General features: G+C 36.8%; 1 protein-coding gene across 1 annotated transcript in view; it reads left to right on the top strand.

Moving 5' to 3' along the window:
* PKP2 (plakophilin 2) overlaps positions 1 to 19513 on the top strand; it is an 83563-nt gene extending 64050 nt beyond the window's left edge. Inside the window, exons 8-13 of the mRNA XM_070371336.1 lie at positions 810 to 974; positions 1841 to 2014; positions 8550 to 8703; positions 12768 to 12957; positions 15489 to 15576; positions 15704 to 19513. Coding sequence (XP_070227437.1) covers positions 810 to 974; positions 1841 to 2014; positions 8550 to 8703; positions 12768 to 12957; positions 15489 to 15576; positions 15704 to 15772 — 840 coding nt within the window. The 3' untranslated portion in view covers positions 15773 to 19513. The remainder of the gene's footprint in view (positions 1 to 809; positions 975 to 1840; positions 2015 to 8549; positions 8704 to 12767; positions 12958 to 15488; positions 15577 to 15703) is intronic.
* The last annotated feature ends 6433 nt before the right edge of the window (positions 19514 to 25946 follow it).

Genomic DNA, 25946 nt, shown 5'->3' with positions numbered 1-25946 from the left:
GTCCTACTAAGACTTCAGAGTATTCTTGAAGTAGCTGCTTGGGTTTGGCTTTATTCATTAACTCTTTGTTGAGCTTAAGATTTCCCATACATGCTCATAAATTTTAAAATCTATATAGTCCGGTTTTTCTTTCTACTTTCCAGACCCAAATTTCAAACTGTTTGACACCTCTAGATATTTGAAAGAGCTTAGATGCTACATTTTCAGCAATGAAATTCATCTCTTCCTTCATCCCCAAACTTGCGCCTCTGTATAATCCCTCTGAATAGTTATTACCATCTACCAAATGAAAATAGAAATCTAAGTAATCTAGGACTTCCTCTCTTCCATCACATCCCACATCCACTGGACAACAAATCATGTGCATTCTACTTCTGAAATACTCTTTAGTTTAACCACTCCTCTTTAATGCTACTGCTGCTATCCTAATTTGTGCATCTTTCATATTGATTATTGTAGTCAGCTCCTGATTGATCCCTATAAGTAATATCTCCTCCTGTTTTCCAACTCCACATGGCTGGTAAGCAGTATACCTAAAATACAAAATCATTCTGAGCACACTGTAAAAACCAATGTTTTAAAAATTCAGCCTCTATTTCTTAGCATTGTGCTCGTGACCACTTACGATTTAACCCTAGCCTTTCTAGCCATACTTATGTCACTCCCCCAGGCACCCTGTAGTCCAGGCACGCCCTGCTGCATCCAGTTAACCTTGTAAGATCTAAAGCCTCAGAAGTTCTGTGATATGATACCTGCGAAGTTACCTATATATACATATATATAATCAATATTCATGTCCTATTTCTCAGGCCACAGAGAACTGTGTGTGCATTCTTCATAACCTCTCCTACCAGCTGGAGGCAGAGCTCCCAGAGAAATATTCCCAGAGTATTTATATTCAAAACCGGAATATCCAGGCTGACAACAACAAAAGTATTGGGTGTTTTGGCAGTCGAAGCAGAAAAGTAAAAGAGGTATATTGGGAAGTCTTTGAAAGAATAAGTGTGCGTGTGTATTTCTAAGTACTTAGTGTATGTCAGGCTCTATTTTAAGTTCCTTTAGTCTTTGTATCAGTCCTATGAGGTGTGTATTAATATCTTCCTTTACTGATGAGGAAACAGAGATACAAAAAAGTTAATTGATTTTTCCAAAATAATCAGCAAATTAGTGGAGGAGATTGAATTCCATCCCAGGCAATCTGGCCCCAGATTTACATTGTTAGCCATCAAACCATACTGCTCTGTGCCCCGCAGTTTAGGAAGTAAACTTAATACTGTGTGGCCAGTGGTATAGCATTATCTTAACATTAAAAGAAGCCCAGACATTCAGCTTTAAATGTTCTAGAAAACAAACAAGACATCCTAAAAGCAAACCGCATAGGAAGGACACCTTCCAGACTGGCATTTTATGAAAACTGAAGGAATGTGATCTCTCCTACTCCTCAGAGTACCACAGTGTTGGTGAACTTGGAGAATACTTGGTAAATTTAGAATACTGATGCTGTCCTGGACAACTTCACAAGACTCTGTGAGAAGAGGCCCGTTTTTCTTATCTTCGGAGCAGTTGTGACTAATTTAGCTTTTAGCTTATCAGCAGCCTGAAAAATATTCTAGAACAGTCTTTGCTTAATTCTCTGTATTCTCTCTCATGGTGAGGGAAAAATAATCATCATGGGCTAAAAGTTAAGTGATTGTAAATCATACATGTGTGCCTTTTTAATGTTTAAGGTCTTATTAGTCTTTCTAGACAAGACAATACTTCTGGTCTCTTGGTTTGGGTATGGAATTGTAGAAATCACTTGAAGTCTTTACTTTTGGGTTCCATTGTGTGTGTTGTTTAGCAATACCAGGACATGCCAATGCCAGAGGAAAAGAGCAACCCCAAGGGCGTGGAGTGGCTGTGGCACTCCATTGTGATACGAATGTATTTGTCCTTGATCGCCAAGAGTGTCCGAAACTATACTCAAGAAGCATCTTTGGGAGCTCTCCAGAATCTCACAGCAGGAAGTGGACCAGTGAGTATCGTGCTACTTTTAAAAATAATGACATTATAGATATACCTACATTAAGTTCAGAAATGATAGTGAAGTAAAACCATCAGTTTTCTCGCTTTAGTCAAGAAAGTTCTCAGGAATTGCCAGAGAGTTTGGCTTTCCAGGACTTTCAGCCTCAGCTGCTGCAGAGCCAAGTCAAACTGTAAGTGAAAGACTCAGTATTTATCAGTGTTAGTCAGAGCTCTTTCAGTTAGAAGTCTCAAAATCCTACCTAAACTGGCTTAGGCAAAAGAAAGGAATTTCTTGACTCATATCACCGAAAAGTCCAGGGTGGGTTTTCCTTCTATCCTGGTGGGACTTTGGTGCCCCAGGGATTGTAACTATGATTCTCTATCTCTGGCCTCTGTTTTCTTTCTTCTGTTGGTTTCTTTCTCAAAGGCTATCCTCATATTACAGCAAAGATAGCCACTGGTGATTTCAGGCTTACCTTTCATCCAGCCCAGTGTCTCCACAAGAAAAGAAATTGCTACTATTTTCCCAATAGCTGTAAGAACTTAGCCATTTGCAAACAAGTTTCTGAGGCGAGGAGTCTGTGATGTTCTAACTGGTCAAGTCTGAGTTGTGTGCTCACATGTGAATTTCAGGGGCATGTGGTTGAGTGAGCAACGGTCACTGCCACTTGTACCATATAGAGTGACTCTCTAATGGAAAAGTCAGTGTTGTTAGCAAAAAGAAGAATGACTGCCAGAAGGCAGAGACAACATATGTCTACTGAAGTTGGAAAGGACATCTGTGCTTTTGTGTCCCAGAAAGTCAACTACAAAATGAAGAGCTACGTCTCTTTTCAGATGTACTTACTTTACACCAGCAAAATCAAAATATTAAAAAGAGTAAAAACTTACAAGGTCCTGTGATAAACCATAATGGAAAAGAATATGAAAAGGAATGTGTATATATATGTATACCTGAATCACTTTGCTGTATAGCAGAAATTAACACAGCACTGTAAATCAACTATACTCCAATAAAATTATTTATTTATTGTTTATTCTTTGGCCACTCCACATGGCATGTGGGATCTTAGTTCCCCAACCAGAGATCAAACCTGTACCCTCTGCATTGGAAGTGCAAAGTCTTAATCACTGGACCACCAGAGAAGTCTTAAAAAATTATTTTAAAAAAGAGTAAAAATTTGTTCCTTCTCCCATGTATTTTGCAACATAGTAAGGGATTCTAGAAATTTACTAATTTGAACTAAGCTTGTGTTCTTTGCCTTGATCATAAAATGATTAGAGTAAACTCTCTTCCAATAGTTCATTATAAGGCCAGCCTAATTATCCACCATCAGAGAGGAAAGCACTCTTGTACATAATAAAAATATTATTTGTTCTTTACTTGAGAAGACATGTTCATTCTTTTATGTGTTTATACAAAAGCTTGTTCAGCTTCGAATAAAACTGTGAAATACTGAAACCAGTATTTCTTTAATTTTAGCACTGTGGTTAAGAATACAACCAAACTTTAATCTCTTTGAAATTCTTTAAAACATACTTGTGCACAAGGAGAAGGAAATTGGGAGTGACCAGGGAGCCCTGACAGACAGAAAGACATAGTTTATCATCTTATCTTTCCACTTCCCCATGCTTGGTTTCCCAAAACCACTTCTTTCATTTTCCCAAACTACAGAGGCTCTCTTATTAACTAACAACCAGTCAAATTAATAGAAAAGATCAGAAATTACATTGCTGTGTATTTATGATTTAAGCTTACTGTGCTCTGCTGCTGTTGCTAATTTGCTTCAGTCATGTCTGACTCTGTGCAACCCCATAGACGGCAGCCCACCAGGCTCCCCCGTCCCTGGGATTCTCCAGGCAAGAACACTGGAGTGGGTTGCCATTTCCTTCTCCAATGCATGAAAGTGAAAAGTGAAAGTGAAGTCGCTCAGTCATGTCTGACTCTGAGCGACCCCTTGGACTGCAGCCTACCAGGCTCTTCCGTCCATGGGATTTTCCAGGCAAGAGTACTGGAGTGGGGTGCCATTGCCTTCTCCGCACTGTGCTCTGAGGGTGGTTCAATATGAGCTAATCCTTTAATATGGATTTTAGCCTCTTCCATTCTAAATTTTATGTTGGAATCAAAACCATTCAGAGGTGTTTCCATATTCCTATCAAAACAAGAATATTTGCCACCTAATATACAGGAATATGCCACTTAAATTCTGAATATGTAGTTTGTTACCTAGATTCTCATTCCTCTATTCATTTATTAAACAGTATTTCAGCACTAAAAGGCACTAGCCTAGTGCTAAGTATATAGTGATGAATAAGACAAAATCTCTGTGTTTGGTAATAATCTAGCTGGGATAAAAAAATAAATAAACAGAAATCTAAGATACCAGGAGAGTTCCAAGTCAAAAGGAATCCAGGAAATGGAGATATGTTCACAATTGTTCTAATTATGTGAAGGCATTTAAAATCATACCTAACCTTAGACCAGTCTGGTCCTCTGAAAGGAGACCTGTACTAAACTGGTATTAATCTGTACCCAAAGCTGTTGGAGTTGAATTTAAATAGAGATTTATAGGAGAAAATTATTAGCAGCATGGGACAATGATAAGAGGACTCTTTATTCTTTTAAGTTGTGAGATGCTTTTTATTAAAGTTTTGACTTATATGTATTTCTTTTCTAATTATTGCATTCCCTGATTTTCTGTGTTTAGATATATGATAAATACTTGGCTTTATAATTTATAAAAGGAATCACTGAACAGAAAAACATGAAAAGCTGGCCATTAAACATAGTTCTAGAAAATATTTCGTGCATCTACCCGTGTTCATAACACAGACATCACTGAAAATTGATGGCCATGTGTCTTAGATGGCAAAGAACCTGAACCGGACTGAATAGCTTCTAAAAGATAGAGTATGGAATTTTTTATATAAAATATGACAGTAATTTCTTGTCAGCAAGAATACCTTAATGTAAACTTTATTAGTTCAAGTATAATGGCCATTATTTTTAAATGACACAAAACATATAAGGAAAGGGGATGGGATGATAAAATTTGCCCATTTAGCAAATTCTCCAAATATAGTGTGAAGTATAAAGTACAATATAAATAACTCCTGGAGGTGTAGTGTACAGCATGGTGACTATAGTTAACAATACTGTATTTGTTAAAAGTTCTTATCACAGAAGGAAAAAAATTGTGACTATATGTGATGATGGATGTTATCTACACTTATTGTGGTAATTACTTCACAATGTATATCAATACATCAACTCATTATGTTGTATACACGTAAAATTTCAAAGTACATTGTAAAAGTTAAAATCCATTGAAATAAGCAGTTTTCAAGTTTCTAAAACACTAAAGGCACTTAATTTGATACCCACTGAAAAAAAACAAAACATATTTCTTATATCACACCATAGCCACAAATTAGTTCCAACAGCAGTATGATTTAAATGTGGAGGATACAACAATAGAGATTCTAAATGTTAACATAGAATATATTCATGACCTGAAATAGGGAAAGATTTCTTAACAGTAGACATAAAAAGCACATAAAGTAAAAGTTTCATGAATTGATTACATAAAAATTAATAGCTTATGCTAGCAAACAAGCATAAGCTGGAATCAAGATTGCCAGGAGAAATATCAACAACTTCAGATATGCAGCTGATACCACCCTTATGGCAGAAAGCGAAGAAGAACTAAGAGCCTCTTGATGAAAGTGAAAGAGGAGAGTGAAAAAGTTGGCTTAAAACTCAACATTCAGAAAACTAAGATCATGGCATCTGGTCCCATCACTTCATGGCAAATAGATGGGGAAACAGTGGAAACAGTGACAGACTTTATTTTTCAGGGCTCCAAAATCACTGTAGATGGTGATTGCAGCCATGAAATTAAAAGACATTTGCTCTTTGGAGGAAAAGCTATGACCAGCCTAGATAGCATATTAAAAAGCAGAAACATCACTTTACTGAAAAAAGTCCATACATTCAAAGCTATGGTTTTTTCTAGTAGTCATGTATGGTTGTGAGAGTTGGATTATAAAGAAGGCTGAGCGCCGAAGAATTGATGCTTTTGAACTGTGGTGTTGGAGAAGACTCTTGAGAGTCTCTTAGACTGCAGGGAGATCCAACCAGTCCATCCTAATGGAAATCAGTCCTGAATATTCATTTGGAAGGACTGATGCTGAAGCTGAAACTCCAATACTTTGGCCACCTGATGCGAAGAACTGATTCATTTGTAAAGACCCTGATGCTAGGAAAGATTGAAGGCAGGAGGAGAAGGGGACAGCAGAGGATGAGATGGTTGGATGGCATCACCGACTCAATGGACATGAGTTTGAGTAAACTCCAGGAGTTGGTGATGGACAGGGAGGCCTGGCGTGCTGCAGTGCATGCTGTCAAAAAGAGCAGGACACAACTGAGTGGCTGAACTGAATGGATGCTAGCAAAAGATGGTAAAAAGACAAAGCACAGAGGAGGAAAAGATTTCGGTAACAAAGTAATAAAGGTTGGTATCTAGGAAATATTAAAAAACAAAAACTCATCAATTTAACAATGAAAGGATAGACAACCAAATTGAAAATGAACAAGAGATTTAAACAGGCATTTCACAAAACATAATATAGAAATGGCCATTAAACATTTGTAAAGATGCTCAGCCTCATTAGTAATCAGGACAATATGAACTAGAATTGCTATGTGTAAACAGTTATAGCAGTCATTTTCACAAATTCCCTAAAACTGGAATATGAAATCTCTATTTGGTAAATCTCATTGCTTATTTTCCTTAATGAACAAATTCTAAAGGCCATTCCACATCAGCCTCTCCCATTTCCTTCAATGAATCAGAATTCATGTTTCCATAATCATTTTTATATACTAGACATTGAGATGACAGAGAAAATGGCTGTGAGAGTGATAGAGCTCAATGGCAGTGACTCAGAAGAGCAGAGCTTTTGCATATGAGGAAAGATGTAGTTACTTAGATGGACCACTGGAAAGAGAGATGAATACCTCCATCTTCGAGGAAGAGTTTTACAGAATCCTACACAGGAAGGATTTTTCTCAGAGAAGAGAAAAGAATCTAATGGAATGTTTTGCAAATTAGTGAAAGAGCGTAACTTTGGAATAAACATTGCAAAATAGTGATTATTAAACTTCCATGAGATACTCATGGATATTTTGAGTATCTAATAAAAATGATAGATTCTTTCCTTGAGAAATATTATTATAAACAAAAATAATTTTAAGGACCTCCTGTTCCCTCCCTGAAACCTATCCTTGCTCCTATATTAACTCCTTCTCTGGAAGGTATAGTGGAGAATATAAGGGGAACTGTCTGCAGGAGGTAGGGGAAGCAAGCCGTGTTAGGTAAGATAAACAGGAGATAGACACCCTCAAGAATGGTTAAGAATGTATGGATTTTTGGCATGGTGACCTAATATTAGCTTCAAATAAAAATACATAAAGTTGCAGACACAAGTTAAGGCCTCAGTATTGTTGGGGGTTTGCTGATGCCAGGTAGGGCCTACTTGGTACTCAGACCTGTGAAAGTAGGTGACCAACCTTATTCCAAGTAAGAGTTGCTTTTGGTGGACTTAGACCTGAAACAAGAAACTTGCACATGCAGCCTCCCATTACAGAGCATAGAGTTACAGGTAATCTGACTAGCCATATACTCCTTTATTTTAAAGTCCAACATATCTTTCAGAATAAACTGGCTTTTTAGAAATGAATCAGTTTATTAAAATATGTAAAATGCCAAAGTTTAAACTAGAGAAACAGAAAAGATGAATAAGCCAACAGTCAGTAAATACATTTAAATAGTAATCAAAGACATCTCCCTGTAAAATTTTTCTCAGTTCACTTGGCTTTATAGCTAAGTTCTACCAGAGCCACAAAGTTGAAAGCATATTTGTATTACACACATAGTTTAAGAAAACAGAAAAAGGAAAAAAAAGTAATAAATTTTATGACATTAGTATAAATTTCATCCTAAAACATTCTTTTCTTTTCACAACAATGAACTGAAAATGTGAGTAAAAAGCAGAATATGATGAAAAAGAAAGGAAAGGGAAAGACAGACCCATTTTATTTATTTATGAAGTGAAGTGAAGTCATTCAGTCGTGTCCGACTCTTTGCAACCCCATAGACTGTAGCCCAACAGGCTCCTCGGTCCATGGGATTTTCCAGGCATGAATACTGGAGTGGGTTGCCATTTCCTTCTCCAGGGGATCTTCCCAAACCAGGGATCAAACCCAGGTCTCCCGCTTTGTAGGCACACACTTTACCGTCTGAGCTAAACTGATGCAAAACACATTGTAGCTAACCAAATCCAATATTTTTATTTTAAAATACTGAATAAACTATCCAGTAATTGAAAACAATAAGAATTTGAAGCTAGCTTTTTAAACATATTTACATCTTATATTATATAAACATCTTATATATTATAATCTCTAGTAATCTATAGAAACTTAGAAATTTTACCCCGAAATGAAATACAGTAGTATTTATAGGACATGTCTCACAAAACAGATGCCAACATCAGTAGCTCAGACAGTTGTCCAGAAGGAAAATGGCCTTCAGCACACACGAAAGATGCTGCATGTTGGTGATCCAAGTGTGAAAAAGACTGCCGTCTCTCTGCTGAGGAATTTGTCTCGGAATCTTTCTCTGCAGAATGAAATTGGTAAGTGAGTATGTGTCTCTAGATGTAATGTGTCTGTATTGAAAATACAAATGCACTAAAACAAAAACATTGTCCTTATCCCATTCTTTTTACAATGATGAGTTTTGTGAATAAAAAGCAAAATGTGATAAATAGAACTGGGTTTTGTGTACCGAGACATCAAGAGTATACTTTCACACTGGTTTCAAATATGATTTTTCTTAGTATCCAACTTCATTTTTGTTCCAATTACTACTGAAGAGAAATTTTAAACCATACTAAAAATGAACAAGATAGGTAATATATATGATATTTCTTGGCCCTCAGCTGTGCCATCCGATGACATCTTTTTAAACCATGTCTTTCAGAATGTTCTGTGTAATCTGCTTAAGCACCACCCTTCTAAAACATTAAATAAACACACACACAGTGGTTGTTCACTTAAGAAGCTTGGCCGTTGTTATACTAGAAAAAATGGATGGACAGATAATCACAGAAAGAATGAATCACTGAATATAGCAGATTTGGCATAGGTTTTAGAATAAATACAATAAAACACATTTGCTCCCTTTTTTGTAAGCCTGTATTATTGACAAAAATGATAACATGTTACCCTTTCAAATAACATAATTTTTTATTCATTTTCTTTATATCTGAATATGTAAATGTTTGTGAATTAAGTCAAAAGCTGTAAAATGAGATAATAGGATGATAATGCTAAAATTAATCATGTTTCCTAATGTTCCATAAATTAGTCATTTCAGACTACTTAAAATTCAATTTTTCAGAAATTTCAGTATTTTTTTTATTTCTAATGAATTAGATTACTTTGGAATCTACACACAGACTCACACAGTGTGGTTGTGTTTTAATAATGTCATTTTCAAAGACAACCAACAGCACAACATTGAACAGGAGGTTTCATACGATGGTTTTGTGCCCATTATAAATGTAGAGAGCCTGGAAAATTTTCAGTGAAATCTAAAAGAAACTTTGCCAAAGGCAGTGTCTGAAAATTATGAAAGTATTCTCCTTGTTATCTTTTATGGACTTTTGTGCTGTACTTCAATCAGGTGTATTATCCTTTTTTTTTGTCTCAAATGAACGATTGACTCCATCTTTAGAACACAGCTGGTGAGAACTGTGTTCTACACACTGAGCCTGTGCCTTCAGGGCAGAAATGCTATTGTCTCAGGTTCCACGGTCCTGCAGCTGTTGGGACAATAGAGCTGTAGCCCCACAAGTTACATAAGGTGATTTCACTGATAAACCTCTCCAAGTTTTATGGACATCATAAGAAGAGGCTTCAGTAAGATAAATGCAATTTTTGAATTCCATATTGGCATTATGTCAAATATGTAATTTGAGTAAAATAACCTGTCTTGATTTAGAGTATTAATAGCCAGGAAGAAACAAAAATCAGTTTGAAAGATAAGCTTTTTATTTTTCTCGAGATTTGTAGGCCAAGTAAAACTTTCCATGTGTTAACTTGGAATGAAGTCATCACATTTTACTTTGATTTACAGAAATCAACTTAAAATTATATTTTCTTAAAAACTTGAAGATAGGCAACTTAGCATGGCAACAGAATAACGTCTCATGCAGAAGACACTGATCTGTCTTCCAATGCTACTTTGCCACATGTCACCTTGGATAGTCATTTAACTGCCCTAAGCTGAGTAAAATTAGTAATCACTATGAATAGTGTTTTTCCAGGGATCAAATAACCTAATATATGTGAAAGCACCAGCATTAAATAAAATCTCCCTCAACAATATGACATTGAGCTATGACCCTCCAATATCATAATAGGGCCCTTAATTTTATATTTCACTGTTGAAGATCTAATTTTAACTATCTCATAGTGAATGTATTTACCCAGGTCCACAGGGGGTGTGTGTCTGTGTGTATAAAGACAGAATGACCCTTTTACTATATTGTAATATTTAACTTTGTCGATGTAAGCAGTTATATTACTTTTCTAAGAAAAACAAACAAGATATAAAATGTTAAAGATTCTAATTTCCCTAATTCTCACTCCTCCTCAAACATAAGCCAAAGTTTCAACCATAAAATTGATCTGTAGAATTGGACCTTCTTGTTGGTCATACAGAGGCAGGAGAAGTAAAGCTCTCTCAGCAGGGCTCCGGCTCAGCGTGGGCAGCCTGGTCTCAGCCAGCCATAGCTGCACCCTGCAGAGAGATCAGTTAGACATTTTCTGGTGTCATTGTCTCACACTTGTTTTCATGCTGTCAACCTAAATTCAGCAAAAGGAAAATTCAGGTTCTCAAGCTTTTCATTCTGTGTTTTATCTTTCTAAAAGGAAGAAGCCTTCTGGTAATAGCTCACATCTATGGAGAACTTACTGTGTGCAGGAAACTGTGACACAGTTCACACATAGTAACTCATTTAATCCCTCAAAACAGTCCTGTGAAGTAAATACTATTATTATCCCATTTTACATATTGGGAAAATGTAGCTTAGAAGAGGTTACGTAGCTTACCCAGACCACACAGCCATGAAGTGTCAGAGACAGGACTAAAATTTTAAAAGTGTAGCTTCAGAGACTCAGCTCTGAGCTCCAACACTATGCTGTGATGCTTAGACAACAGTGTAAAAGGAAGTGTTCAGGCCTTTGAGCAGAAGGTATGTTTTTCCTGTCAATCAGTTCCAGGTATTATCAAAGGAAGACATACAGTTCATTTCCTTTTATTGAGTTTCTCTTTTAGGCATAGTGATAAATGTTGAAATCCAGAAATAAATACAATAATTATCCTCAAGGAACTCATGGCTCCATTTAGCATTCAGACAGGCATGTGACTAATTACAGTCTGGTATTAGAGAGAGGGATTACCAGGTGGCACAGTGGTAAAGAACCTGCCTGCCAGTGCAAGAGATGCAAGGAAGATCTCTGGAGTAGGAAGTGACAATCCACTCCAATAATTGTTCTTGCCTGAAAAATCCACTGGACATAGGAACCTGGCAGGCTACAAGTCCAGTGGGTCACAAAGAGTCAGATATGACAAGCGACTAAGCACACACAGCACCAGTATTCTTTCCTGAAAATTTCCATGGACAGAGGAGCCTGTTGAGTTATAGTCATGTGGTCACAAAGAGTCAGATATGACTGAGCATGCATGCATGTATCAGAGAGAGAAGTACAGTTCAAGGTGCCATGTAAACTCAAATGAAGAAACAATGAAGTTAGGCACTGGTATTTGTACAACCATCATAAACACAGCACTGTATTAAAGAGCTGTGAGAAACAACAAAAGCAATAGAACATGCTTTCTTTCAAGGCGAGTCCAAAGTAATTAGAGGTGGAGAAAAAAGAAAACCTCTGGTTACAATAGAAAAAGTGAAATGAAAACTCTGTAACCAGGATCTTACATATGTAGTAAAAAAACAAATTTTAAATAGTTTATCTTTTTTTAAATAATGGTGTTATTTTCACATTAAGGAAACTTTGGACAGTACAGATAATTTTTTAAGAATATTTTGAGATCACCATCAGTACTGTAGAAAAATAAGTCCTATTAGTATTTTAGTATATTTCTTCTCAGGTTTCTTCTGTATGAGTTTTCCTTTAAGTATATCAGTTATTTGTACATGAAATATTAACACATATTTTCTTGTTATTATACATGCTTCATATATATGTTTTGGGATACATGAGATTCTTTGAAGATATGTTTTAATTAATCATAGTCATATTACTGGGATGTTTAGACTTTGTAAATTTTTCATTTTATATAACAGTATATAAAGATCTCTGCTTTTTCAGTTTTTAAAGTGATATCTTCAGGAAGAATTCTCAAAAGTGAAAATACTGAATCAAAAAATGTGAACATTAAAAAAAAATTTGACATTTCTGTCAGATTTCTTTCTGGAAAGATTTCCAGTGCACTGAGCACAGAATATCATCTTTTTAAAAATCTTTTTTTTTTTTTTGTAATTTGAATATTAAAATGGTTGCATCCTTTCATATGTTTATTAACCAAATGTTTCTTCTTAAATGTTATTGAGATCCTAAGGTTAAGAAACAATCTTTTTAATCAAGTGTTCTTTTTTCTTAACATTTGTAGCCAAAGAAACTCTACCTGATTTGGTTTCCATAATTCCTGACACAGTCCCAAGTACTGATCTTCTCATTGAAACTACAGCCTCTGCCTGTTACACACTGAACAATATAATCCAAAATAGTTACCAGAATGCACGGGATCTTCTAAACACTGGGGGCCTGCAGAAAATTATGGCCATAAGCGCAGGTGACACGTAAGTCCTCTAGCACTGCCTGTCAATGTCTCCCCTTTTCCCACCACCAATCCCATATATAATGTCTTTGAGTACTATGGCCAAAAGATAAGATTGTAAAGCTGGGCCAGATCATGTGGCCCAGTCCTTGGTGATCAGGTAAGTGAAAACCTGAATCCTCTAAGCCAAATAGTTGGTCATTCTCTACTGAAATATCCCAAAATAGTCAAACTTCATAACTTATCTGAGGCATGCATTCCAGCATTTTATTGACCTAATGAATTGTTTCCCAGAGCCACAGCTGTGATTTAAGAAGAGAAGAATGTAGGCAAATTGGAGTCCTATGGACAAGGAATGCCCTTATCCTCACTTAACTATGTGAGACCAGGGTCACCCCAGGAGGAGAAGTAGGAGGCAGCATAACAAGAAGTTCTTGCTTCATCAGTTTTCTTTATCACATCTCTTCCACCTCTTACTCTCTTTTGAAAGTAGAAAGTTTAATGCATGTAAGTCATCTCACCTCCTTGTTTCTATGTCTTTAACTATTCTCCATTTTTAAAAAAAGATGAAGAAGAATGTAACTAATTATTACTGTTAGTTAATTTAGAGTGGTGGGATTCCAAGGAGGTATGAAGATTATTATTTTTTCTCTTTATACAATTCTGAATTGTTTGACTTGTTAAATAAAGTTAGTTTTGTAAATAACCATAAAAGAAAACCAATGTTATTATAGTCCAGACTCATACTTCTAATGGGACCTGTAGTAGACAAACGTGTGCTTGGCTGCACAGGGGCTAGCATAGGGATCTGTGGTATCCTAGAATGAGCACATCCCTTCTCCCACAGCTCCACCCAGTTTAGCCCCTTTGCTCTGTGATTTCCCTCTGGCAAAGTTCACAGGGAAGGGGGACTCCATTCAGAGTCACATGATTAAAAAGAGCACTGTTAGAATGTCAGTTTCCCAAAAGCAGGAAATATTTACCTGTTCCCATTTAGCAGTTTCTCTGCCTTTGTGGAAAGTCATCTTTGACTTTCCTTTGTGGAAATAGTCATCTAAACTTCTAACCAAATCTCCATAGACAGTATATGACTCTTTTTTTATGAGTATTCAGACATGATAATACGCACATGGGAATATACCATCACTTTTGGACATTTCTTGTATTTAGCCAGTTATGGGGTGTGCTATTCTATTACTTCTTTGTTGTACTGAGTATCCATTTGTAAGTCCGTCCTCACATGTTCCATTTCAGAAAAAAAACCAACAAGGACACCCTACCATTATGTCTGCTTCCTTGCTAGAGTGTTGCATAGCTAACCCATAATTTATAGACTAGCCTGATAACCAATCATCAATTACATTCCCTCTTTGAGTAAATGAGTTCCAAGTACCAAGCAATCAACTTACAAACAGACTTTATAACACCTTTGCAGTTTAAGAACTTTCAATAATAAATATTAGAGATCCACAGCTTTCATGGATGTCTTAATACTTCATTTATTAGCAAGTCACTCTGAAAAGCCCCTGAGATACTAAAGAATCTGTGAAGTGCTGATTTGACTTACCATCCCTATTATGCTGGTAGCTAGATACTGAATGAGCCCAACATGGGCTTCTTCATACATCTTTGCATTCTCTATTCTTGGTTGCATACTTACAAATTCCTATGATAGGAAAAATAAAATCTTTTGTTTCTTTGTTCAAAGAAGAAAATACAGTCATGTGCTAATTCAAGTGATGGAAGAGAAAAATATCTATGAAAGTAGTGATCTTTAGCCAGAAACTAGAACTTTGAGATGAATTTAAAAGAACATCAAAAACTAAGAACACATAATAATGAAGTTAAAACAAAAAAAGTAAGAGGACATCCCTGGCCGTCCACACTTTCAATGCAGGGAGCATGGGTTTGATCCCTGGTCAGAGAACTAGAATTCCTACATGCTGTGCAGTGTGGCCCAAAAAAAGTAAGCACAGTGTCAAAATCAGTGGTGACTCGGATTCATAACAGGAACACTTTTTCCATTTGTTATACAAAAAAGCATAAATTTTTAAACTATTTTAAATGCTCCAGTAGGAATTTATTAATTTGAAAAAGACACATAATTCCTATATTCATGGAGTCACTAAGTCTAAGAGTTATACATATTTTTCAATCATACTTTCATGCGTTTGTCTCTATAAATATGCATTATAGACAAATATTTTCTAAAAATATAAATACAAATATAAATTTTATTCTATAAATTCAAGGATTTATAAAACTTTTAAGAATATATGCCTTATAAATATCAGGAATTTTCTTTATAACTGTTTATTTGTTAGCACTTTGCTAGTGGTTTAAAAAGATTTGAAAAAAAAACAAAAGCACCCATGTGGCTCCTGCCTCCTAAAGCTCTCCATCCTAACCTCTTGTCATGGTGAGTGGCCTGACTTAATGGATGGCTCCTGAGCGACAGCAATTAAAGAAGATTTACAGAACATCCAGGGGCAGCATCCAGAAGCCTCACACATTCTCACTGATCATGGAAAAATGTGCTTTTCTTACTTTCAGCTATGCTTCCAACAAAGCAAGTAAAGCTGCTTCTGTTCTCCTATATTCTTTGTGGACCCATACAGAGCTCCATAATGCCTACAAGAAGGTAAGAATGCTAAAAAGAGCCAGGTAATAATGTCCCACTTGATTTGACCCTGGTGATAAGTTACTAAAACTTACATTGTCTTGGGTATAAACGTTACCTTTCACATTTCTGTTTGTTTATTCCAAAGGCTCAGTTTAAGAAGACAGATTTTGTCAACAGCCGGACTACCAAAGCCTACCACTCCCTGAAAGACTGAGGAATGTGAAAAAGTGCTCTCAGAAATTTACAAAAAGCCCCAAAGGAAAACACCTATTTTTCTACTTCCCAGCTTAAGAAACCTCAAAAAAGCATATCCTGTTTCTATACTTTTCTATTTCCATGGTCCTTGAATCCAGAAGACATTTGTGAGTTTGACACCAGTAGGTACTGGCAACAGGCTCAATTTTACCCTCTACAAATAGTGGTCTTTTTAATCAGGGCTAATGGTGCATGGCCTCCTGGAATTAAAATATGAATTTATATGGAATGGACATTAACTAAGTAAATAAGGAAGAAAGCTGTTGTATCACTAGGATTTTAAATTTTGACTTACATTTATATTCCTTTTCTGATTTCCATGTTTTGTCACTCACATGTGTGTTGTTTCACGATTGAGCCATGAGTGTATTGTTCTGCAGTGTTGAAACAGAAACAAAAAATATTTGTGGAGTTGTCCAGGAGAAAATATAATGGCAACACTGCCTGTTTGTTTACTTTGTGCTTGTTTTTATCCTCTTGGATTTTTTTTCTCGGCTTTTCAATAAATGTAAGAAATTTAGATCACAGAGCATGCGTGACTATAAGAAGAAATTGAAAGGACGTGATCATAGAAAATTTAAAAATCTTTTCTACAATTTGAAATTCGGTGTTCCCTCTAAATAATAAATAGGATTTTTACTCAAGGAAACACTTCTCCTCTAACAACACTATTAAATGCAAATTTCTCCTGACAGTAGTATTCACGATATGGTTTCCTGGATATCAGCCAGGAAATGAGCTGGTGGAAGAATGGACTTTACTGTTTGGCTACAAAAGGAACCTAGCTCTCTCAATCTGTTGGACCAGCCAGGGCCGTGAAAACCCAGCTCATTTTAATGAACTACATTATCAACCAGCCTACTTTGCCCAAAATTTTAAAAATAGTACAGAACCACTAAATCTCATGTGATCTTCCTTAAGCCATTATTTTAAGTCAAGAAAACACTAGAGAAAAAAAATAATGAAGTTATGTTGAGGAAAATAATGTGTCTAGGCCATCCAGAAATGATATGAGAAATGCTAACATTTAAAAGTTGCCAGCATCATCTATTGGAGTCTATATTAAGTGTTATTTTAACTGGACTGTGATTAATACCGTTCAGATAGAATTAGCCTTCTTAACCATAATTCTGTTATATTTTTCTTTTTAAAAAGAATCTGATAATAGTTAGTTAGTAAGTAACTAGGAAAAAAATCCTTCAGCTCCTTTTGGCCAGCAAAGTGTGATAGGAAATAAATTGCCAGTTTCAATTTGAATGTATACTTAAGTCTTTATTATATTTGGAACTTAAATTTTTTCCATTTCAAAAGCTCAGTGAAGATGACTAAGGTTACTACTTAAAAATGAAATTATTTAGATACCAATTTTTAAAATGCTGAAGAGAGAAATTATATCTCTTTTTCCAAAATTCTGATGATAAGCATTTGGAGTATATTTATTCCTCCAGATAATTAATGTATATTTAAGAAATTTCTGTGCTTTTAAGGCATAGTAGAGCCTTCAATAATATTAAACACAAAATGAGGCCAAAATAGCATTGCCTGCCTTGGTAGCTGGGTATATGTGACTTATTTGTGTATCTTGGTATCTGTGGTATGATTGACATGATGTTTGAGTATTTGACTTATAAAGTTCAACTTTAATTACTAAGAGTTTAATAAGAAATATAATTGCTTATATTTCTCCCCTAATTAGTTCTAAATTCTTTACCAAGAAACACTTCCCATAAGGAAGATGGGAGTAGCTAGTGACTAAAGATGGAGAGACATACAAATCTAGATATTGTTAGATTTTAGTAAATTGAGTGGGTCTGCAGCCATGAGAATATAGACTAATGTTTGATCCCCATGTCCTACTTTGTTTACAAAAACCTCAGTACTTTACTGTCTATGAACACATCTGAGGGAGGTCTGTATGCAGCTGAACATCTCTTTGATCACAGGGCTACATACACAAAGCTTTTCTTTTCTGTGTGTCCGAGACTGTGTCCATGTCATCAAAGGGACTGAGCTGGACCTCTGCATTTATTTCTGCTAAAAGATCTAAAGGCCTTGCTGCTGTGTCAAGAATTCTTCATGATTTTCTGGAATAGAGGAGGTTGCTGCCCTGGATTTCTATTAAATGGAAACATTGTTTATATGATGGAAATAACCAAAGGGTTATCTGACAAGATAAAGAGGGGATTAATGTGTCAAATGGGAAAATTAAGCAACATGAGTAGATAAACCATAAACCAATCTAATCACCCTATAAAGAAGCAATTCTTTGGAATAAAGAAGGAAATGGAGGGGAGATATATATAAAAACATGTATATACAATTTACATACTATAGTTACAAATGAAATTTCCTCTAAGTAAAGCACACGGAGTGAGGACTTCAATATGTATATACTTTGAAAAAAATTGCAGAAGAAGCCTCACATCACAAAATCTGAGGATTAGGAGGGAATTTAGAGGACATCTGGTCAAGTCCTCTTTAGAATATCTTCTTGTATCAGAAAAGATTCAGTTCTTATTAAGAGGACAGAGAAGAAAAATGTGCAATCATTCATTCAGTTAATGCCCAACATGACCCTATAACTGGCCCATCTTAAGATTCAGTAACTTACATTTTAAAGTATTTGTTATAGGAATGAAAATAGATTAAAAAGGAAACAAACTTTTCAAAATAAAATTCTACTTTAATGTTTTATTTATAGTAATACTGACAGTTTCATCTCTTAAGAAATAAACTTCAACCCTTTAAGGACTATGAGTAAAAGTAAAACTTTTTTATGGTCTATTCAGGAGAGAAAAATCAAAATACCACACATTGGCATGAGAGTTGTTTAAAATTTGTTAAGGGTAAGCATTCAAAGTCATGAAGACAGTTTTAAAAAACCAGCAATATTCAGTCTGGAAGAAGAGTGTCACGTTATCTGTCTTTAAATATCTGAAAGACCACTGTGTAGAAGATGACATGGTCTTCCTCTGACAGAGTAGAGGACAGACTAGGGTCAGTAGGGGGAGGCTTGTATGACTATCTTTGACTGAACAAGAATGGACATATGTTGAGCACTTCTCACAGCCTCCTCATAAAAAAACTATATACTTTTTTCTTTTCTTTTTACATTTTACATGTGAAATAACCGGAAGCAGAGAAAGGTTACGTTACATTCCAAAGCGACTTAGTTGGAAAATGCAGAGGGGCCATGTGAATCCAGGTGAGATGGCTTCTCTCTGGGGGTTCCCTGGGAGCCAAGAATGCAAGACTCTGTCTTCACTCTGGGGAAATGTGGGGGCTCTCTTTGGTTTGTCTCGTGGCCAGTTAAGAGGACTGATCCTAGGACCAGCGAGCTTGAACTCAAATTGCAATTGCTCCACTTGCTGGGAGGGTAAGGGTTAGGCTTAGTTGGGGTAAGGTCCTTACTCTCTCTGAGCCTCAGCTTTCCTTCTCCTTATACTTTGCTTCCCTGTTATACATGAATGATAGGGGTAGTTACCTCATGGGATCGCTTTAAGGATTGAATATTTTCATAATTATAAAGCACTTAATGCCTGACAGTATCTACACAATAAACACTGACTAAATTATTTGGAGTTTCCTGTGTGGATGGGCCTTTGTTTTCCTTTTTTAATCTACTTATTTGAATTTCTCTTTTTAGATAGGTTGATTTAGATAAAAGCCCAATCTTCCCCCAGTCAACCATTTTATACACACATAGACACTTGACGCATCCCTCAGAAGGCCAGGTAGAATGAGGAAGATAAACATTGCCCAGACAAGTGTTCGTGAAAGTCTGTTCTTCAGAACACAGGTTCTTTGAGGATATTTATACATGTAATGTGAGAAGATGGCTCAGTTATACAAAGATTGAAAAGATCTAGATTATAAGATTTCTCAGTCCCTAATATGCAGCATGCATTGTGAAATCTCTAAGAAGGAATAGAGTATGCTGCATGTCACCAATCTTTTTGAATCAATAAACCCCTTTTTTCCTAGATGATTCTTGAAGCTGTGCCTCTGTTGTAAACACTGTGACATCAGTGATCTGAGCCATAGTCAAGAGGAGAAAAGGCATTTATCTTATGTGCAGTCTGCCCAGGCTTCCCTGGTGGCTCAGTGGTAAAGAATCTGCCTGTAATGCAGGAGACACAGGTTCAATCCTTGGGCAGGAAAAATCCCCTGGAGAAGGGCATGGCAATCCACTCCAGTATTCTTGCCTGGAGAATCCTATGGACAGAGGAGCCTGGTGGACTATAGTCCATATGGTCACAAAAGAGTCAGACACAACTTAGCCACTAAACAACACAACAGTCTAGCCCAGTTCATCCAGCTAAAGCCTGGACTACTGGTAAATCAGACCTGGGCCTAATCATGATTTAGTAAAATCAGTGATTTCAATAGATTTAGGATTAGTTCCTGAACATTTTGTCTTACTCCCACCTGGAGTGCTGCATCTGTGGATGGAAAGACAACTCAGAAGATATAGATTAGTCCAGAGAAACAGATTGAGGCAGCCACAGACATTCCTTCATCTTGACTGATCAGACCTTCTAAGAACCCACTTCAAGAGGCAATTAATTCTCTCAGAAGCCTGAATTTTGCTTGTAAGCTGCTAACATACATCTGGCATTTTTATTTTGAATTAAAATGGAGTCCAAACTGTTGCAGATTTTCTTTGAACCACTGCAGGGTGTTTTCTTATGTTTAAAAGAAGTTAGGGATTTCCATTTTCATTTAGACTATCTTTCAACATACATACACTGAACACTTATTCCTAGAGCTGCGGACCAGTGAGATGTACCTTTGTTTGTTTGTTTGTTTTTAATTTAATTGGAGGCTGATTACTTTACAATATTGTATTGGCTCTGGATAGAGTGACTGATGAACTATGGACTGAGGTTTGTGACACTGTACAGGAGACAGGGATCAAGACCATCCCCATGGAAAAGAAATGCAAAAAAGCAAAATGGCTGTCTGGAGAGGCCTTAAAAATACCTGTGAAAAGAAGAGAAGTGAAAAGCAAAGGAGAAAAGGAAAGATATACGCATTGGAACACAAGTTCCAAAGAATAGCAAGAAGAGATAGGAAAGCCTTCCTCAGCGATCAATGCAAAGAAATAGAGGAAAAGAAGAGAATGGGAAAGACTAGAGATCTCTTCAAGAAAATTAGAGATACCAAGGGAACATTTCATGCAAAGATGGGCTCAATAAAGGACAGAAATGGTATGGACCTAACAGAAGCAGAAGATATTAAGAAGAGGTGGCAAGAATACACAGAAGAACTGTACAAAAAAGATCTTCACGACCCAGATAATCACGATGCTGTGATGACTGACCTAGAGCCAGACATCCTGGAATGTGAAGTCAAGTGGGCCTTAGAAAGCATCACTACGAACAAAGCTAGTGGAGGTGATGGAATTCCAGCCGAGCTATTTCAAATCCTGAAAGATGATGCTGTGAAAGTGGTGCACTCAATATGCCAGCAAATTTGGAAAACTCAGCAGTGGCCACAGGACTGGAAAAGGTCAGTTTTCATTCCAATCCCAAAGAAAGGCAATGCCAAAGAATGCTCAAATTACCAGACAATTGCACTCATCTCACATGCTACTAAAGTAATGCTCAAAATTCTCCAAGCCAGGCTTCAGCAATATGTGAACCGTGAACTTCCAGATGTCCAAGCTGGTTTTAGAAAAGGCAGAGGAACCAGAGATCAAATTGCCATCCGCTGGATCATGGGAAAAGCAAGAGAGTTCCAGAAAAACATCTATTTCTGCTTTATTGACTATGCCAAAGCTTTTGACTGTGTGGATCACAATAACCTGTGGAAAATTCTGAAAGAGATGGGAATACCAGACCACCTGACCTGCCTCTTGAGAAATCTGTATGCAGATCAGGAAGCAACAGTTAGAACTGGACATGGAACAACAGACTAGTTCCAAATAGGAAAAGGAGTACACCAAGGCTGTATATTGTCACCCTGCTTATTTAACTTATATGCAGAGTACATCATGAGAAACACTGGACTGGAAGAAACACAAGCTGGAATCAAGATTGCCGGGAGAAATATCAATAACCTCAGATATGCAGATGATACCACCCTTATGGCAGAAAGTGAAGAGGAACTCAAAAGCCTCTTGATGAAAGTGAAAGTGGAGAGTGAAAAAGTTGGCTTAAAATCAACATTCAGAAAACGAAGATCACGGCATCTGGTCCCATTACTTCATGGGAAATAGATGGGGAAACAGTGGAAACAGTGTCAGACTTTATTTTGGGGGGCTCCAAAATCACTGCAGATGGTGACTGCAGCCATGAAATTAAAAGACGCTTACTCCTTGGAAGGAAAGTTGTGACCAACCTAGATAGCATATTCAAAAGCAGAGACATTACTTTGCCAACAAAGGTCTGTCTAGTCAAGGCTATGGTTTTTCCTGTGGTCATGTATGGATGTGAGAGTTGGACTGTGAAGAAGGCTGAGCGCTGAAGAATTGATGCTTTTGAACTGTGGTGTTGGAGAAGACTCTTGAGACTCCCTTGGACTGCAAGGAGATCCAGCCAGTCCATTCTGAAGATCAACCCTGGGATTTCTTTGGAAGGAATGATGCTAAAGCTGAAACTCCAGTACTTTGGCCACCTCATGCGAAGAGTTGACTCATTGGCAAAGACTCTCATGCTGGGAGGGATTGGGGGCAAGAGGAGAAGGGGACGACAGAGGATGAGATGGCTGGATGGCATCACTGATCCAATGGACGTGAGTCTGAGTGAACTCCAGGAGTTGGTAATGGACAGGGAGGCCTGGTGTGCTGCGATTCATGGGGTCGCCAAATCGGACACGACTGAGCGACTGAACTGAACTGATAATAAGAGTGCATGAAAACTAGTATTTTGAAAATTGACACTATTTTCCTCAGGAACTTGTTTCTTTTACTCCTTGCTCGACTTGGAGATTTTTGCAGTCATAAATTTAAAAGATAGAAGTAATCTATTTTAGTGGTATTGTCAAAACAGATTTTTTAAAGATTAGGCGTGAACATATTAATAGCATAGTAACATATTTTCACTCTCGGTGGCTCATATCTAAAGTGACCCCAACTCTTCATCTCAGGTTGTGTTTCTCCTGTTTCAGTTTGTCACTTAAAATGCTTCATTTTGCAGCTGAGTAACAATAAAGTTCAATTCAAAATGGTTTACACAGTAAATGTTTTTTGCCTAAGAAACAGAAATGTCAGGTTTAGGCTCAGATTTTGTTATTTAGTGATTCATTGCGGTCAGCAAGAACTCAGATTCCTTCCATCTGCCTGCTGGGTCATTATCACTGTATTAGATTTTGTCTCTAGGTTGATTTCTTCATTTTGACAAAATGGTTACAGCAATTCCAAACACCTCATCTTCACAGAGCCATGTTTAAAGGCCAGAAAAGTAAACATTCCTTTCTTGCATTTTTTTTAAATAAAGAAAAATTTCCGAGAAGTTTCCATCAGACATCACTCATACTATCCAGTGTTAAATCACACATCCATTCCTAACTCAATTCATGGTAAGAAAAATAAAACTACAATTCGTTTACTAAACCAATCATATTTCACCAAAGGCAGGGGCTACCTTCCATAAGACTCATGAATGGTGACTACTTGAACAAAACCAGTGTTTTATTGAGCAAGGAAAAAGGGGGCTGCAGAATTGTCAACCAACATTGCCTGCCCTATGTAGAGACACTCAAAAAGAATTCAACAATTTTAGCAAACTGATTTCATCTGACTTTCAAGATAACTGTTCTTTCAAAGGCTACAGATTATCAACTATGGCTGTTTCATTGTATTCAGAACAAAGTTCATGAAAATTTATGGTTAAAGAATGGTAGGTGAGCTTAGAACTGCAGTTAAACCAATAATCATGATTTCAAGGAGAACAAGAAAAGATGATGTGTAATTAAACTACAGGGGTGGAATAAAGTCATTTCAGAAACTACTGTGCCTCTTTTTTCATTCCTTACTTTTCTTGACAGCTGCTATTCCTCATCTTTAACTGCTAATTATGGAACACAAGTTGTACCTTCATTGAGCAGATTACCTTGGAAGAAAGTTGGCTTCAGCATCAGCTGTTTGGATAATTTCCAGTTACTTCAATGAGACATTAGTTTAGCTGAGTAGAGAATTGGGTTTCGATTCTGACTTTACTTCTCAATGACTATGTGACTCTGGAGAGTTACTTTAACTTTCTGAATGTCAATTTTAACCTCATTGATAAAATGGAGTTGAAACTTACTGATTATAAGATAGTTGAGGAAATAAACTAACATGATGTTTCCAAGTGTCTGGCTCCTACTTAATAAAACAGTGATTGTTGTTGTTCAGTTACTAAGTTGTGTCTAACTCTTTGCAACCCCATGGACTGTAGCACGCCAGGCTCCTCTGTCCTCCATGATCTCCCAGAGTTTGCTTAAATTCATGTCCATTGAATCAGTGATACTATCTAAACATCCCATCCTCTGTCGCCCTCTTCTCCTGCCTTTAGTCTTTCTTAGCATAAAGGTCGTTTCCAATGAGTTGGCTCTTTGCATCCAGTGGCCAAAGTATTGAAGCTTCAGCATCAGTCCTTGCAATGAATATTCAGGGTTGAATTCCTTTAGGATTGACTGGTTTGATCTCCTTGGAATCCAAGCAACTCTCAAGAGTCTTCTCTAGCACCACAATTCCAAAGCATCAGTTCTTCAGCACTCAACCTTCTTTATGGTCCAGCTCTCACATTCTTACAGGACTACTGGAAAAAACATAGCTTTGACTATATGGATCTTTGATGGCAAAGTGATGTCTCTGCTTTTTAATATGCTCTCTAGGTTTGTCATAGCTTTCCTTCCAAGGAGCGACTTTTAATTTCATGGCTGCATTCACTATCCAAAGTGATTTTGGAGCCCAAGAAATAAAATCTGTCATTGCTTCTACTTTTTCCCCTTCTTCCTATCCATGCCATGAAGTGATGGAACCAGATGCCATGATCTTAGTTTTTTGAATGTTGAGTTTTAAGCCAGCTTTTTCACTCTCTTTCATCTTCATCAAGAGGCTCTTTAGTTCCTCTTCACTTTCTGCCATTAGAGTGGTATCTGCATGTCTGAGGTTGTTAATGTTTCAGCAGTCTTCTGATTCCAGCTTGTGACTCATCCAGCCCAGCATTTCGCATGATGTACTCTGCATAGAAGTTAAATAAGCAGGGTGACAGTATACAGCCTTGTTGTTCACCTATCCCAATTTGGAACCAGTTGGTTGTTCCATGTCCAGTTCTAACTGTTGCTTCTTGACCCGCATACAGTTTGCTCAGGAGACATATAAGATGGCCTAGTATTCCTATCTCTTTAAGAATTTTCCAGTCTGTTGTGATCCACACAGTCAAATACTTTAGCAAAATCATTGAGCAGAAGTAGATGTTTTTCTGAAATTCCCTTGCTTTCTCCATGTATGATCCAACAAATGTTGGCAGTTTGATCTCTGGTTCCTCTGCCTTTTTTAAACCCATCTTGTACATATGGAAGTTCTCAGTTCACGTACTGTTGAAGCCTAAGTTGAAGGATTTTGAGCATTACCTTACTAGCATGTGAAATGAGCACAACTGTGCAGTAGTTTGCATATTCTTTCTCATTGCCCTTCTTTGAGACTGGAGTGAAAACTGACCTTTCTAGTTCTGTACAGTATTTATTTATTTGGGAATACCAGACCACCTTACATGTCTCCTAAGAAACGTATATTTTTATACATATATAAAATATGTATATTTATATGTCTGCTTAGTCACTCAGTTGTGTCGGACTCTTTACAACCCCATGGACTGTAGCCCACCAGGCTCCTTTGACCATGGAATTCTCCAGGCAAGAATACAGGAGTGGGTTGCCATGCCTTCCTCCAGGGGATCTTCCCAACCCAGGGATTGAACCCAGGTCTCCAGCATTGCAGGCAGATTCTTTACCCTCTGAGCCACTAGGGAAGCCCATATTTAAATACATTTATTTATAAATAATTTATAATTATAATATAAATTTTATATTATAAAGTTATAATGTAAATAATTATTATAAATTATTTTATAATATTATTTAAATAATAATGAATACTTTTTAAAATAAGAGGTACAAACTTCCAGTTTTAAAGGAAATAAGGC

Source organism: Bos mutus, chromosome 5 (genome assembly GCF_027580195.1).
Source record: "Bos mutus isolate GX-2022 chromosome 5, NWIPB_WYAK_1.1, whole genome shotgun sequence".
Classification (NCBI taxonomy): Eukaryota; Metazoa; Chordata; class Mammalia; order Artiodactyla; family Bovidae; genus Bos; species Bos mutus.
The sequence above is the reverse complement of the archived record's forward strand: the minus strand, read 5'-3'. Positions and strand labels throughout refer to the sequence as shown.